Source organism: Tenebrio molitor, chromosome 2, assembly GCF_963966145.1.
Source record: "Tenebrio molitor chromosome 2, icTenMoli1.1, whole genome shotgun sequence".
NCBI lineage: Eukaryota > Metazoa > Arthropoda > Insecta > Coleoptera > Tenebrionidae > Tenebrio > Tenebrio molitor.
This window is the reverse complement of record NC_091047.1, coordinates 880,876-895,956: the sequence shown is the minus strand read 5'-3', so window position 1 is coordinate 895,956 and position 15,081 is coordinate 880,876. Positions and strand designations below refer to the sequence as shown.

The window sequence follows — 15,081 nt, the reverse complement described above, 5'->3', positions numbered from 1 at the left end:
AATCGCATACCTAGGTACAATGAGGGACATGGAATCCTGGACAGTCTGTTATTGTCATTTCAAAAAGTGTCAATGTAAATGCACCTTTACCGTCATTATGATTGATATTTTCAAAAAAAACTGTCAAATTAACTTAAGCTTGGTTATGAGTAGCTAAGGTATGGTTTAGAAATTTTGACAACTGAATGACACATCTGCCCAGTTTTCCGTGTCCTCAATAGTACTATTGGGAGCATAAAAAGTGGGACATCAAATTTCTGTCAGTTGTGAAAAATTCGATGTAGTTCAAGCTTTATTGTCATTTTTTTTTTGACACTATTCTAGGTGACAGTTTAAAAATTTATTTTATACTCCTATTTTCCTTCTCCAAATGCCCTCTTCTTTTGATAAAGGTAGATTTTGATTGGGACTTTGCATTAAATAAATATTCACTACGTGTACTTTTTGCTTTATACGGGTGGCAACATATCTTGTTCGTTTCTGGTTTTCAAGGTTACAAACAAAACCCACAAGAGTAGTGCAAGAGTAGTCAAATTTTTTTAACATTCCACAATCACGAAACTTTTCTTCGTCATTCTGGAAGATTTCCCAAATCTTGAGATAGTTTTTACAAAGCAAAGCTCTACATTTTTTCATTGCCAAGTGAAAGATTTGATTTTTCCGTCGCCACAATTAATCTCTCATTCTTGACGTAAGCTTGACCGATGTAAACATTTCGGCCTGCAACGATGGCATCTTCAGGGATTGTACCTAAGCTTGATGTATTGTACCGGTACCCGCGCGTGTAGTAATCCTGAGAAATCGATAAAACTCGACTAGCGAAAAAAAGTGAGGTTATGACGAAACATGAGAATGTAATGTGATGACATCAATACTGCCAAACAAATTTCTTTCATTTTATTTAATTTTTAACGCGTCTGTCGCCACAAGCATACAATTATTAAATTCGGTTTTGTGGTAAATGCCTGAAGAAAAAAACACCGAAGTTGCTCAAGTAGGTTTTATTTGCTTTTGTTGACACGTTAATTTAGACTATTTAGAGACAAACTCCGGGACCAGTGGGGGGTTGAGCCGCAATTCCTCTGTGATTCATCCTGCAAGTGTGCTCCTCCAATCTCGGTTTAGCCGCTTGACTATCGTTGACGTCTTGAGCGGACCACAGTCTCTCAGCAGCGGCACTAGCCCTCGGCCACACTCTCGGCATGATGTTGTACTGGTTGACCACCTCAGCCCACATGCAAGCCTCTCCACCCAAAACTAGTTCCTTCTGTTCGTCTGTGCCATCGAAGTCCAGAGGTTCGCAGTTGTAGAACCTCTCCCAGTCGCCGCCACTGACCAGGCCGTCCAAGTACCAACAGCTGGAGTAGAGTCCGAATTTGCCAGCTTTGGTCGCCTAAAAGTCAAAAGTTAATTTTTTGTCGTTCGTGGAGAAAGAAAAAACCTACCGCGGCGAGAGTCTCAAGACCACCGCCCCTCCACACGTGAACCACGGTGGAGTTGGGCAAAGTCACACCGTTGACGAACACTTCTTCCCAGACGAGGTATTTTGAGTCGAGTGTGTCAAGAAGGTTTACAACGTTTTGAATGAAGTAGCTCTCGAGTTGCTCGTACGTCGAGATATCGTTATCGGCCATGAAAGCGTTGACGTCAGGATTGCTCTTCCTGTGGAGAATTACCAAGAAACTGCGATAACGAACAGGACCACTTACCAGCAAGAAAAGTCGACTTCATCGCCACCTATGTGGAAGTACGAATCGGGGAAAACATCGACGACCTCCGTGAAGAGATTGGTCAAGAAGCTGTAAGTGGTGTTTTTGGTGGGGTCCATGGGCCCCAGTGCGCCGTTGGGTTGGTCGTTGGAGTAACAAGTTGTTAGCAGCTCGGGGTGGGACGGCCCCCAAGAACTGGTATGACCGGGAGTGTCGAACTCCGGAATCACCCGAATTCCTCGGACGCGAGCGTACTCGATGACTCTGTTCACGTCGCTTTGCTCGTACACTTTGGAGACGGGATGGTAAGCGCCTTTTTCGCTGCAAATGTCACACTGCAGAAGGAGTCTCGATCACGCTCTTCCACTCACCTCAACTCGGGGTAGGTGCGACTCACGTACGGAAAACTGTGGTCGTCGACGAGATGCCAGTGCAGAACGTTGAATTTGTTGTAAGCCATGGCGTCCAGATTCTGCAAGATGATGAAGAGCGGCTCGAAATGCCTCGAAGTGTCCAGGAGAAGTCCTCGGTGGGAGAATCTCGGGAAGTCGGTGATGGTGGTGGCATTGACAACAAGCTACAAGAGAATTAGATCCTCGCCACTCTCCAATCGGTACTTACCGTATCTTCTTCCAAGTAGATCAACTGGGAGAAGGTCTCCAGGCCGCGCAGCACCCCCCAGATCGTAGACGCCGAAAGAGTAGACCCTTCGCTGCTAATCGTGAGAGTGTCTGCAAGGCGATCATTAAATTCTCACTTTCGGCCCAACTCACATTTTTCGTCGTCTCCAAAGTCCGGTCGGACGTCCTCGCTGGCGCACTCTCCGGTCAGTTCGACGTTCAGAGTGTCCAAATAGCCCGCATAGCTGTCGTCGACCTTCCAGAACTTCTTCTTGGGTCGTCTTTTCATTTCTGAGATCCGCCCCCGCCGGTCCAGAGACGAGGAAGTGGCGATGATCGTCCAGTATCTGGTGAAGGCGTCATTGAGGAAGTTGGGACAGCCGATGTCCGCGGGACCCTAGAATTTCCACTGCCAATTCCACGGACAATTCGAAAGATTCGTTTTACCTTAAAGTTGAAGGTGTGGGGTCGGATGACGAAGTAGTCCGCGGACGTTTCTTGCTCCTGGGGCTTGGGCCATACACCACCTTTCGACGCTATGACGACAGGGCCTACGGCGTAGCAGCACGCCACAACTGACCCCAAGACTATAAATAGTTTGAACATCGTGTGCTCTTATCGATGGACTGGCTCACTTTGTGTTTACCATTCGGGTGTTGTTATTTATAATGGCCGAGTTTTGAGAGTCGCTCTCGAGATAGGAGATTTGCTCTGACAAACCCAATTCAGATTGGTTTGTTTTAATTGACAAAAAAATAAGATAATCTGTAGAGGCTCGAGAAGCTTTTGGAAGGAATAATTGAGAAGAAATCGTGATATTTCAATGCAATAAGAGTCAATTGACGCAAACACAAACAAATTGTTTTGGGGAACTCTTCAAATCGATCGCTGAGATGTTTCTATTGTTGTTTATCTTCAGTACTTAACATTATCAAGACAAGTGGAGTGACCTTGACTGTTTGTACAATAAATATCACGGGCATCGGTGTGGACAATCCGCATTAATTCCCCTTGTTTGTTTCCGCTTGTCGAAAGCGAGATAAAACGTGTAAAAACATATCAAGCTGACCAACTTTGACAGATCCTGTCATCGACACAGTAAACCGCTGATTGCCCTGACGGCAAAACGCCGAACTAATCGTGTTTTTCGTTTGAAAGCGGTCCATGACTCCAAAACTGACACTTTATTTTGATATTTACAATGCATACAAAATGACAGTAATGACCTTGGGGGCAGAAATGATTGTTTAGAACTTAGAAGCAAACGCTGGGGGCCGTGGGCGGCTGCGCCGCTATCCCCCTTCTGTTCAGCCTGCAGGTGTGCTCTTGCAACCTCTCAGCGACGGGTAACAGGTCCCACAATTCGGTACCGGTGGGTTCAGCCGCGGACCATAACTTCTCCGCTGGGGCGCAAGCCCTGGGCCATATCCTCGACTCGAGATTGTACTCGTTCACCACTTCCGCCCACATGCACGTCTCACCCCCCAGCACCAGCTTTTTCTGTTCGTCGTCTCCGGGAAAGTCGAGCAGTTCCACGTTGTAGAACTTCCCCCAGTCTCCCCCATTTGACATCTGGTCTAGATACCAATATGCGGACACTATCGCAGGGTGGCCCTCCGCGGTCACGTTGGCCAGAACTCCCTTGGGGTCGTCGCGTATCCACACTTCTACTATTGTGCTTTTGGGCATCTCCACCCCGTTGGTGAAAACCTCCTCCCAGACCATGGGCGCCAATCCGAGAGAAGCGACGTGGTCGATCAGCTTCTGAACGTAGTAGCTCTGCAGCGCTTCGTAGTTCCCCTCCATTCCGTGCTCCTTCATGAAGTCATTGATTTCCGGGTTGCTCTTCCAGCAAGCGAAATCGACCTCGTCGCCTCCCAGATGGATGTACTCGTCTTTGAACACCTCTTTGATTTCTTCGAACAGTTTGAAGATGAAGGTGTAGGTGGAGTTTTTGGTGGGGTCGATGGGACCCCACTCCAGCATGGGCACGTCGTAGCAACGCGTCAGCAAGTCGGGATTGCCCAGACCCCATGCCAGAGTGTGTCCAGGGGTGTCGAATTCCGCCACAACTCTGATACCCCTCTTCCTGGCGTACTCTTGCACTTCTGCCACGAACGTCTGGTCGTAGACCATCAGAGAAGGGTGGAACGCACCCTTCTCGCTGTAAAGACTCAACAGAAGCAACTTTCAAAAAGGGACGAGTCACTTTTACCTCAACTCTGGGAAAGTGGTGCTCACGTAGGGAAAACTGTTCTCGTCGACGATGTGCCACCGAAAGACGTTGAACTTGTTGTAGGCCATGGCGTCCAAGAGCTTCAAGATCAGCTCCTTGGGTTGGTAATGTCTGGCGGTGTCCAACATCAAGCCCCGATAAGGAAATCTGGGATAGTCGTGCATGGAAGTGGTCCTGACTCTGTGCTGTGTCAGTGTTAATCAAGACAGAAGAGCATTGCATCACCAAGGACTTACACAACTGTTATCATCGGACAAATATACGAGCTGGGAGAAGGTTTCGAGGCCCCGGAGCACCCCCCAGACACTACCAGAAGACAGTTTCTGCACATCCGAAGTCACGTTCAACACATCTGCAACCACACCGTCACTGTCGAACCACCCTCTCCGATCTACTTACACTCTTCGTTCATGTCCACCGTGGGGAAATCGTCATCGTTGCAAGAACCCGTCAGCTCCACCTCCAGACTGCTCAAGAACCCCAGAAACTTCTGGTCGGAGCTCTCTTTGCACGTCCGCACTTTGAAGTAGATCTGCTTGATGAGCCGATTGTTGAACAGAATTATGTTCCGGTACCGGTCCAGAGCCTCCTTGAGGATGCTGCAAGTGTTTCCGGTCGACTGCGAGACCTCCGATTATTCGAGAATCGTTCTTTCTCCGCTTACCTTGAACTGGAAGAATGACGGCAGCAACGAGAAGTAGCCATCGTCGAGTTTGTCTTCGTGCTGGGGTTTGGGCCAGATTTGTCCTTGCGACGCAGGGACTACAGGGCCAGGCTTGTATATGAAATCTGCACCGCAAGTGTTGCTAACCAGGAGAGCCAACAGGAGCACTTTCGACATGTTGGGACGACGAATTCAATGAGTAATTTTTTTAATCATTTGGCAAATATATAAAGAGATAAAGGGTAATTAAAGGATTAGTTTACTATAAATGGCCATATTTAATTTTTTGATCCGATAAACGTACAGCATTATTACGTCGTCATCGTGCAAATTACAGACTGATCAAATGTTAGCGAGTATTTATTACACATTATTTATTATCATCGTCTGACATATCATTTGTTTTATTTAAGTTCCGTTGAAATTTATTACAACAATTTCGGTAATAAGTTCAATCAATTTTTTTCTGTGGTATCTATCTAATCCAGTTTTTTATTAATAAATCACGACTTAAAAATTCTTCCAGGTCGGTCGTAATAATATGTGGTGACAAAGATTTGGGAGAAATCAGCGACCGCGGTATTTTTGTGTTCTAAACCAGTGACCCTTAATATCTTGTTTGAAATAAAACCGCCATCTTGAAATTTCCAAATTTTATTATTTAATTATTTAAAGACAAACTCCTGGACCGTTAGGCGGCTGAGCCTCGATCCCTCTCCTGTTCATCCTGCAAGCGTGCTCTTCAATTCTTATTTTGGCGTCGGTGATGTTTTTAACGTTTGCCGCGGACCAAAGACGTTCAGCTGCGGCACTCGCCCTCGGCCAGACTCTTTGCATCACGCTGTGTTCGTTGACGTATTCCCCCCACATGCAGACCTCACCACCCAAAATAAGTTTCCTTTGTTCGTCGGTGTCGACATACTCGAGAGGATCGCAATCGTAGAACAAGTTCCAGTCGCCTCCGCTGTGCAGAACGGACAAGTACCAGCACGACGAGTACAAAGCGTATTTCCCGGCGTTGGTCACCTACAAGATGCGCTTTTCACAAAAACTCCACGCAGCCAGACCAATTACCTGTTTTAGAGTCGCAGGGCCTCCGTCTCTCCACACGTGAACCACCGTCGAGTCCGGTAAATCCACTCCGTTGACGAAGACTTCCTCCCAGACGAGGTAGTTGGAGCCGAGACCGTCTAAAATATCGACCACGTTCTGGATAAAATAGTTTTCGAGTTTTTCGTACGAGGCTAGGTCGTTCGCTGCCATGAACGCGGTCAAGTCAGGATTGCTTTTCCTGCAAGAACAAAATGTGACAGGAACATTTACGAGTCGGAAGAACCGACCAACACTCAAAATCAACTTCATCTCCACCGATGTGAAAATAAGAATCTGGAAAGACATCCGTGACTTCCGCGAACAGCTGCGAAATAAACTCGTAGGTCGTGTTCTTGGAGGGGTCCATGGGTCCCAACTCTCCGTTAGCTTCGTCTCCGGTGTAGCAACTCGTTAACAGTTCAGGGTGCGAAACTCCCCAAGATCTGGTGTGACCTGGAGTATCGAACTCCGGAACCACTCGAATTCCCCGAAGACGAGCGTATTCGATCACTCTCTTCACGTCGCTCTGTTCGTAAACTGTGGCGACCGGATGGTAAGCTCCTTCGTCGCTGCAGAAAGAATCGACTATTAGTTGAAAAGGAGGGAGTCGGATAGTGACCTCAGTTCTGGAAAAGCGCGACTCTTGTAGGGAAAGCTGTGGTCGTCGGTCAGATGCCAATGGAAGACGTTCAGTTTGTTGTACGCCATGGCGTCCAAAGTCTTGAAAATGATGGAAACCGGCTCAAAGTGACGCGAGGTGTCCAGAAGGAGGCCTCTGTAGGGGTGCGTCGGGAAGTCGGTGATGCTAGTCGCGTTGATGACGAGCTGCGACAAGTGTTAAATGAAGAATAAGTGGTGCAACTCTTTTGACGAGGCTTACGACGTCTTGTTCTGAGTAGATCAGTTGGGAGAATGTCTCCAAGCCGCGCAGTACTCCCCAGATGGTGGCCGCTGACAGAAGACTCTCCTCGGCGCTAACAGTCAAAGAGTCTAAACTGGATTATCGGTCTGATCTGTCGTGGTCAACTCACAGTTTTCGTCATCTCCAAAAGCTGGAAGTATCTCCTCGCTGGCGCACTCTCCGGTCAGTTCAATCGTTAAACTGTCCAGATTTCCGAGAGAGCTGTCAAGATCCAGTAGACTTTGTTTTGTCCAGCTCTTTTTGAGAGTCGCGGTGGCTATGATCGTCCAGTATCTAGTCAAAGCGTCGTTGAGGAAGTTGGGACAACCGATGTTGTCCGGCGCCTACGATTTGTCACTTGTCAAATGCTTAAATGTCAAATTGAAGGACCTTCTTACCTTAAAGCTAAAAGTGTGAGGTCGGATTACGAAAAAATCTTGCGATTTCTCTTGTTGTTGGGGTTTCGGCCATACTTCGCCTTTTGTGGCGTGGACCACCGGACCCGGATTTATCGCAGAAGAACAAGAGAAAATCGCTACCAAGACGACGACGATTTTGAACATGGTGGCAGAGATCTGACTAGGTCAGACGTGTTTTTGATTGATATTTATAAGAAGAGGCGATCTAATCGATCGATCTCTAGGATCTGATTGTAGTACAAAATCTGTAATCTACACTGCCCCAAAAAAGTTAAGGTTTTGGAAACCTTAGATTTGCAGGAAATTCAACATTTTCAGCTACCTGCACGATCTCCGGACTTCAACCCCATTGAACTCGCCTGAAACCTTGGAAACACTCTCGCAGAATACAGGTGATTCTGAAATAAGTTTGAAAAAAAAATGTGGAGTATCCTTGACACAAATTAATTCTGCGTAAATTACTTTTGAAGGTGAAATCAAAAGGATGGAAATTACCTTATATTCTTGTATTTTCAACGCCTATGAATAGCGAAAATTTGTCGGAATTTGTTCACTCCATTAGTTACATCAACTCCACAATAAAGTCGTAGGTGCAAGCACACTGCTTTGTGAATGTTTCTATGGAAATGATCGAGAGGAGTTTGTGACTGACGGGGACCTTTTACCTTTGATTATTATTGTTGCTAAACTATCAAGATAATCAGGCAATCACCTTTAACTCAGCAGCGTACTAGCAATTTTGACCAAATTTTCAATCATTTGTATCTCGAAAACAAAAAACTTTTATAAGAAAATTTTTTTGTCTATAACTTCTTCTCATTATCACCAATTACCGGGTTTTTTTTCCAAACTTATTTCAGAATCGCCCTGTGCCTTATCCAGAGAATATTCGGGAATTGAGTGACTTGTTACCTATTTTGTGGCAACAGATCCCCCAGGAAGAGATTGACAACTTAATTCGTCGTATTAGAGAAGTTATACGGGTACGAGGACGAAATACCGATTATTTGAAATTAAAACAAAAACTATTTTATTTAATTTAGTTTAAATTTTATTTAATTTCAAAGTTTTTACTTTTTTCTTAGTTCCATTGTGTATTGATTTGACTGAAAATGAATGGAATTACACATGTGTATCGATTATGATCCCTGTTCTTCCTCTCTTGTTCACAAACAGCAATATCCTTAAGTTTTTTGGGGCAGTGTTGATGTAGGAAACTTAAGTGATAAAAAATCAAAAACTTCAGTTTTTTTGGAAAGTTTCGAAAGTGTCGACATTGGGTCGAGTGGAAGTGTCGTAATAGATTTGCTACAATATTAAACTTGTTTGATTATTATTTTTGTTTGTTCAGTGTTGACAAAAAAGAGTCAGCTGATCATTAATCAAAGTTAAAGTGTCTCTCGAATGTTTTGTTTGTATTAAGCGATTAAAAAAGATAACTTGACAATGGACGCAAACAACGATAACGTAATTTGCGAGTTGTGTAAACATCATAGTACGAAAACTAAAAACCTCTCGAAACTTTCCAAAATAACTGAAGTTTCTGATTTTTTATCACTTAAGTTTCCTACATCTAGATTGCAGATTTTGTACTACAATTAGATCCTAGAGATCGATCGATTAGATCGCCTCTTCTTATAAATATCAATCAAAAACACATCTGACCTAGTCAGATCTCTGCCACCATGTTCAAAATCGTCGTGGTCTTGGTAGCGATTTTCTCTTGTTCTTCTGCGATAAATCCGGGTCCGGTGGTCCACGCCACAAAAGGCGAAGTATGGCCGAAACCCCAACAACAAGAGAAATCGCAAGATTTTTTCGTAATCCGACCTCACACTTTTAGCTTTAAGGTAAGAAGGTCCGTCAATTTGACATTTGAGCATTTGACAAGTGACAAATCGTAGGCGCCGGACAACATCGGTTGTCCCAACTTCCTCAACGACGCTTTGACTAGATACTGGACGATCATAGCCACTGCGACTCTCAAAAAGAGCTGGACAAAACAAAGTCTACTGGATCTTGACAGCTCTCTCGGAAATCTGGACAGTTTAACGATTGAACTGACCGGAGAGTGCGCCAGCGAGGAGATACTTCCAGCTTTTGGAGATGACGAAAACTGTGAGTTGACCACGACAGATCAGACCGATAATCCAGTTTAGACTCTTTGACTGTTAGCGCCGAGGAGAGTCTTCTGTCAGCGGCCACCATCTGGGGAGTACTGCGCGGCTTGGAGACATTCTCTCAACTGATCTACACAGAACAAGACGTCGTAAGCCTCGTCGACAGAGTCGTACCATTTATTCTTCATTTAACACTTGTCGCAGCTCGTCATCAACGCGACTAGCATCACCGACTTCCCGACGCACCCCTACAGAGGCCTCCTTCTGGACACCTCGCGTCACTTTGAGCCGGTTTCCATCATTTTCAAGACTTTGGACGCCATGGCGTACAACAAACTGAACGTCTTCCATTGGCATCTGACCGACGACCACAGCTTTCCCTACAAGAGTCGCGCTTTTCCAGAACTGAGGTCACTTTCAAACTCCCTCCTTTTCAACTAATAGTCGATTCTTTCTGCAGCGACGAAGGAGCTTACCATCCGGTCGCCACAGTTTACGAACAGAGCGACGTGAAGAGAGTGATCGAATACGCTCGTCTTCGGGGAATTCGAGTGGTTCCGGAGTTCGATACTCCGGGTCACACCAGATCTTGGGGAGTTTCGCACCCTGAACTGTTAACGAGCTGCTACACTGGAGACGAAGCTAACGGACAGTTGGGACCCATGGACCCCTCCAAGAACACGACCTACGAGTTTATTTCGCAGCTGTTCGCGGAAGTCACAGATGTTTTTCCAGATTCTTATTTTCACATCGGTGGAGATGAAGTTGATTTTGAGTGTTGGTCGGTTCTTCCGACTCGTAAATATTCTTGTCACATTTTGTTCTTGCAGGAAAAGCAATCCTGACTTGACCGCGTTCATGGCAGCCAACGACCTAGCCTCGTACGAAAAACTCGAAAACTATTTTATCCAGCACGTGGTCGATATTTTAGACGGTCTCGGCTCTAACTACCTCGTCTGGGAGGAAGTCTTCGTCAACGGAGTGGATTTGCCGGAGTCGACGGTGGTTCACGTGTGGAAGTTCAACGGAGGCCCCGCGACTCTAAATCAGGTAATTAGGTAGTTCTGGCTGTGCGGAGTTATTCTGAAAAGGGCATCTTGTAGGTCACCAAAGCCGGAAAATACGCTTTGTACTCGTCGTGCTGGTACTTGTCCAATCTGCACAGCGGAGGAGACTGGAATTTGTTCTACGATTGCTACCCACTCGAGTATGTCGACACCGACGAACAAAGGCAACTTATTTTGGGTGGTGAGGTCTGCATGTGGGGGGAATACGTCAACGAACACAGCGTGATGCAAAGAGTCTGGCCGAGAGCGAGTGCCGCAGCTGAACGTCTTTGGTCCGCGGCAAATGTTAAGGACATGACCGACGCCCAAAGAAGAATTGAGGAGCACGCTTGCAGGATGAACAGGAGAGGGATCGAGGCTCAGCCGCCTAACGGTCCAGGAGTTTGTCTTTAAACAATAAAATTTGCAAATTTCAAAATGGCGGTTTTATTTCACACAAAATGTTGAGGGTCACTGGTTTAGAACACAAACATATTTTAACGGTCGCTGATTTCTCCCAAATCTTTCGTCACCACATATTATCACGACCTGGAAGAATTTTTACGTCGTGAATTATGAATAAAAACTCGATTTAGATACCACAGAAAAAAATCGATTTGGTGACTTTTAACTTACGGTTGGCAATAGCTTGACAGTTGACATAACAATCAGCTGTTCGAGCAAAATTCTGTTGTCGATTAAATTTGCCATTTTGCAATGGCTTCGATAATCTTACGTTCGAAGGCTCTTCAAAGGTGCCCCAATTTGAAATGGCGAGTGTCTCGATGCGTTTCTTTCACCGTTATAACCTCACTTTTAGGTCTCTCGCGAGCATCTCTACCACATCGAGTAGGTGCACCGACGACATTTCTAAATCCCGAGGTCAAAAGGAAGCCCCCCAGATCAGCGACTTGGCCCTTTTAAACCCGGAAGAAGTGGAACAGCGCAAGAGATTGCAAGGTTACATAACAGTAGATGCGACCGTGAGTCTCCGCTCATTTGACGCAACAAACCCAACGTGTATTTTTAGACTGATATTTCGCCAGTGACGGGAGTCCCCGAGGAGCACGTGAAAGAACGCCTGGTGCGCATTTACGAGCCCGCGAAGAACGCGATGCAGAGCGGCACCGACAACACCGGTCACTGGGAGATGGATTTTGAAACGCGAGAGAGATGGGAGAACCCGCTGATGGGGTGGTGCTCGAGGTGAGTTGGCGAGGTTGGGCGTGGATCGATTGAACAAAAATTGTACTAGTGGCGACCCACTGTCCAACATGAAGATCCAGTTCGAGTCGAAAGAAGACGCCATCAAGTATTGCGAGAAGAACGGTTGGGACTGGTACGTTCAAGAGAGTTCGTTCGAAAAGCCGTTCAAGCCGAAGAGTTACGGAGTGAATTTTTCGTGGAACAAGCGCACGCGCGTCTCCACCAAGTAGTCGATTAAATAGAGAGTTTGATTAATTTGGTTTTATTTTTAATTTAAAAGCTATAACTTTGACAATTTAAAGATTTGTACACAAGTCTACTCTAGTGTTTGTCCGCTACTATATTAAAATTAACAATGATATTTAAAATATCTGATGAAGGCAATCTAGGTAAACGTTATCACTAGCAATATAAATAGCTAACAAAACAGCAAAAGCTGCGCGCGGAAACAGGTTTCTGACACGCAGCCCCTCATAACTTTGGCGATTATATACATTTATTAAATATTTTGGCAATAAACTTTATTCAAATCTGCCTCATAAAATGCAACAATACGATTTGTAACAATTTATGAGAGTCGCGGCGGGAGGAGGGACCCGCCGTCGCGGGGCTCCTCCCGCCGGGACCCGTCTTTTGATGCACAATATCACAATGAATAAAATTTCTTTTTGCATGTAATAAGGAAGAAGAAATCTTTCGTATAAACAAGTTATAATTTTATTTCCAAGCATTAAAGACAGACTAATTCTCTACATGATCGGTTTTATTTATTATGTTATTTTATGTACACTACTTGATCGACTATTACAATGCACACGTCTGGCCCCCTGATTAGCGTCATTTTTGTCATGTCAAGCGAACGAAAGCTGAATTTTGGACATTCGTCAAAGAAGAATTTTAGGAAGAACAAGTTTCGTTTCCAACTAATAAAAGTGCGAGGAATCGAGAATCGTGGGACTGGGTGGTGCGTCTAATCAACCGAGAATTGTAGCATTTCAAGTATCTTATTCGAATATCATAACAATTGTGTTTTTACGGTTTTTACGTTTTCGCTCCTCCACCTGAACGACTCACCTATGTACATACAGGAGGAATGTCTCTGCAGGCTGATATGTAACGATGAGAGAGTGACAAAGAGATAGAGAGAGAAGAGAACTGAGGCTGTTAAAGTGGAGGACGAAAAGGCGTTACAATAACTGTAGTCTTTTTGTGTAGGCCTTTGAGTAATGTACAATTATATTGTCAACATATATTTACATCAACTTCTTCTCTAAATATCGACTTCTAGATGATTAATAAAATAACGCCAACGAAAATCTCCCATGCTATATTATTTTAACATTATCCTTAACACTAGATGCTATTTTCGCTACTGATTGTACGATGTCTCTTTTTGTAGAGATATAGTCATAGGTTTTTTTTAATATAAGGTTAATTGACTTAATAATAACCTGTACGTTAAGTTATTGATTAATTTTCTTAACTATACAAACTGTCAGATTCGCAAAAACGAAACAGGATCACTCGTTTAAAATGCTCTATCTACATGTCTCAAAAAATGCATATTTTTTGTTGGTTTTTCATAATTTATGTACAATATGCCCAAAGCATTTGAATTAGAATTAATTCGCTTTATCATTTTTTTTTACAATAATCTTAAAAAATTAACCTCTAATTGTATCAAATAAAAAATGTACGCGACTCGGACCGGGCGGTGTTCAGCAGCGGTTCGGTTCTTTGACAATCGAGACTTAACGTTACTTACTATCTTTTACACCGACCGACAATTTAACTCTTCGTTGCGTGCTCCACTTTTGTGATGGCCGAAAAATAGGGTTTGGGTGTTTTGAATTTCAAAGATGGCAACATTTTTTTCGCAAGTGTTGGCAACAATACATTTAAGAATTGACAGTTGGCGTTTTAATTTTTTGTTTAATTGGTCCGTGTCAGTGGTAGATATGTACGAGAGTGCGTCGTGTGTTACTTTTTATGATCGATTTGATTTTGTGGAGCTTTAAAATTTGAACAAAATGCACAATAATTCTGGAGTGTACACGTCGTCGAAGGTGCTGCGATGGTGATTGTGGAATGTTGAAATGTTGACGATGATCGCGATCGTGTGCAAGTGGAACCGTTCGCGTGCCGCCGCCCGATCCGCCGCCGCTCCTAAACCTACTTTTTGAATTATTGCGATAGTTCGGTGTGTGCGAGTTCAGATCAGCTGTCTATGGTGTTACTGTTTGGCGTAGAGTCCGTTACGACTTGAACCAAGTCCGTGACACTAGAGTCGTCGGTGACTTGTATGGTGGGAGCGGCGTCGTCATCGTCCTGGTTGTACTCCTCACTTTCCCTATGAACTAACACTTGAACAACAGTCGCCTCGCTCTGCTGCCGCTGCAGCGGCGGCTTAAGGATGGGTGCTTCTGGCGAGGCCTCCGTCACTAAAATACTAACGTCCGCACCGTTTAATGGCTCCGATTCTGCCCTCTGGGCGGGGGTGATGCCACCCCCGGTCGGCCTGGCTTTGACCGAACCTACCCGTTTTCTTCTGATGATGCTGCCCCGCTTCGGCTTGGGGTCCTCGGCCATCGCCGGGTGGAGCGATTGCGTCGAGCGCTTGGACGCCGGCGGCGACGCCGTCTCGTCGGGCGTCTCCACCGCGTCCTGGTGCCGGAGGAAGAACGGGAAGTTGTAGATGCTCCGACGACGCGTCGGCTGAGCCAACGCGGGCGTCGTGGCCTCGGGCGTCGCCCCGCTTACCTTTATGCTGACATCGGCGGCGTCGCGCGTCAGGTCCAGCTCCTCTGGGTCCATGTTGGTGGCGCTCGAGAGCAACAGCAGCGGCAAGTTCAACCACGGTCCGCCCAATTCGCTGAGATCGCTCGCGTCAGAGGCCCTAGAGGACTTGCGAGAAGAGGCGCGACTCCCTCGATGCACATGCAGGAAAGCGGACAGCCGGCCCTGCCAGCCCCCGCCCGGCGACGACGTCTGCGTCATCTCGTCCACCTCCTCCTGCACCCGCTCCCGCTCCCTTTTCCGCCTGCAACTCACTTCGTCAACCACCTTCA

The 15,081-nt window shown here is 45.6% G+C and overlaps 5 protein-coding genes across 10 annotated transcripts in view; 2 read left to right on the top strand and 3 right to left on the bottom strand.

Moving 5' to 3' along the window:
- Window positions 1-986: 986 nt before the first annotated feature.
- LOC138124962 (uncharacterized) lies at window positions 987-5,431 on the bottom strand. Its single transcript, XM_069040167.1, has 12 exons — window positions 5,230-5,431; window positions 4,965-5,184; window positions 4,802-4,917; window positions 4,545-4,750; window positions 3,587-4,493; window positions 2,777-2,944; window positions 2,483-2,726; window positions 2,331-2,440; window positions 2,081-2,286; window positions 1,710-2,030; window positions 1,446-1,662; window positions 987-1,393 (listed from the first exon to the last, which is right to left on the bottom strand). The coding sequence occupies exons 1-12, from the start codon at window positions 5,404-5,406 to the stop codon at window positions 1,037-1,039; spliced, it is 3,249 nt and encodes a 1,082-aa protein (XP_068896268.1). The 5' UTR covers window positions 5,407-5,431; the 3' UTR covers window positions 987-1,036.
- Window positions 5,432-5,867: 436 nt separating this feature from the next.
- On the bottom strand, window positions 5,868-7,820 carry LOC138123162 (beta-hexosaminidase subunit alpha-like). The gene is made up of 7 exons (XM_069037723.1): window positions 7,621-7,820; window positions 7,353-7,566; window positions 7,202-7,311; window positions 6,941-7,146; window positions 6,570-6,890; window positions 6,304-6,520; window positions 5,868-6,255 (listed from the first exon to the last, which is right to left on the bottom strand). Exons 1-7 carry the CDS (start codon window positions 7,783-7,785, stop codon window positions 5,899-5,901), a joined length of 1,590 nt encoding a protein of 529 aa, XP_068893824.1. The 5' UTR covers window positions 7,786-7,820; the 3' UTR covers window positions 5,868-5,898.
- Window positions 7,821-9,297: 1,477 nt separating this feature from the next.
- Window positions 9,298-11,246, top strand: LOC138123161 (beta-hexosaminidase subunit alpha-like). Its single transcript, XM_069037722.1, has 7 exons — window positions 9,298-9,491; window positions 9,546-9,759; window positions 9,801-9,910; window positions 9,966-10,171; window positions 10,222-10,542; window positions 10,592-10,811; window positions 10,865-11,246. The coding sequence occupies exons 1-7, from the start codon at window positions 9,327-9,329 to the stop codon at window positions 11,219-11,221; spliced, it is 1,593 nt and encodes a 530-aa protein (XP_068893823.1). The 5' UTR covers window positions 9,298-9,326; the 3' UTR covers window positions 11,222-11,246.
- A 177-nt stretch (window positions 11,247-11,423) lies between these two features.
- On the top strand, window positions 11,424-12,268 carry ND-18 (NADH:ubiquinone oxidoreductase subunit 18). The gene is made up of 4 exons (XM_069037747.1): window positions 11,424-11,580; window positions 11,628-11,790; window positions 11,838-12,013; window positions 12,063-12,268. The coding sequence occupies exons 1-4, from the start codon at window positions 11,525-11,527 to the stop codon at window positions 12,241-12,243; spliced, it is 576 nt and encodes a 191-aa protein (XP_068893848.1). The 5' UTR covers window positions 11,424-11,524; the 3' UTR covers window positions 12,244-12,268.
- Window positions 12,260-15,081, bottom strand: part of LOC138123153 (sodium channel protein 60E-like) — a 61,602-nt gene continuing 58,780 nt past the window's right edge. For 4 of the 6 annotated variants that reach the window (XM_069037707.1, XM_069037713.1, XM_069037709.1 and 1 more), the window contains one exon: window positions 12,260-15,053. In XM_069037707.1, coding sequence (XP_068893808.1) covers window positions 14,231-15,053 — 823 coding nt within the window. In that variant the 3' untranslated portion in view covers window positions 12,260-14,230. The remainder of the gene's footprint in view (window positions 15,054-15,081) is intronic. The other 2 variants (XM_069037710.1, XM_069037711.1) reach the window with 2 other exon arrangements.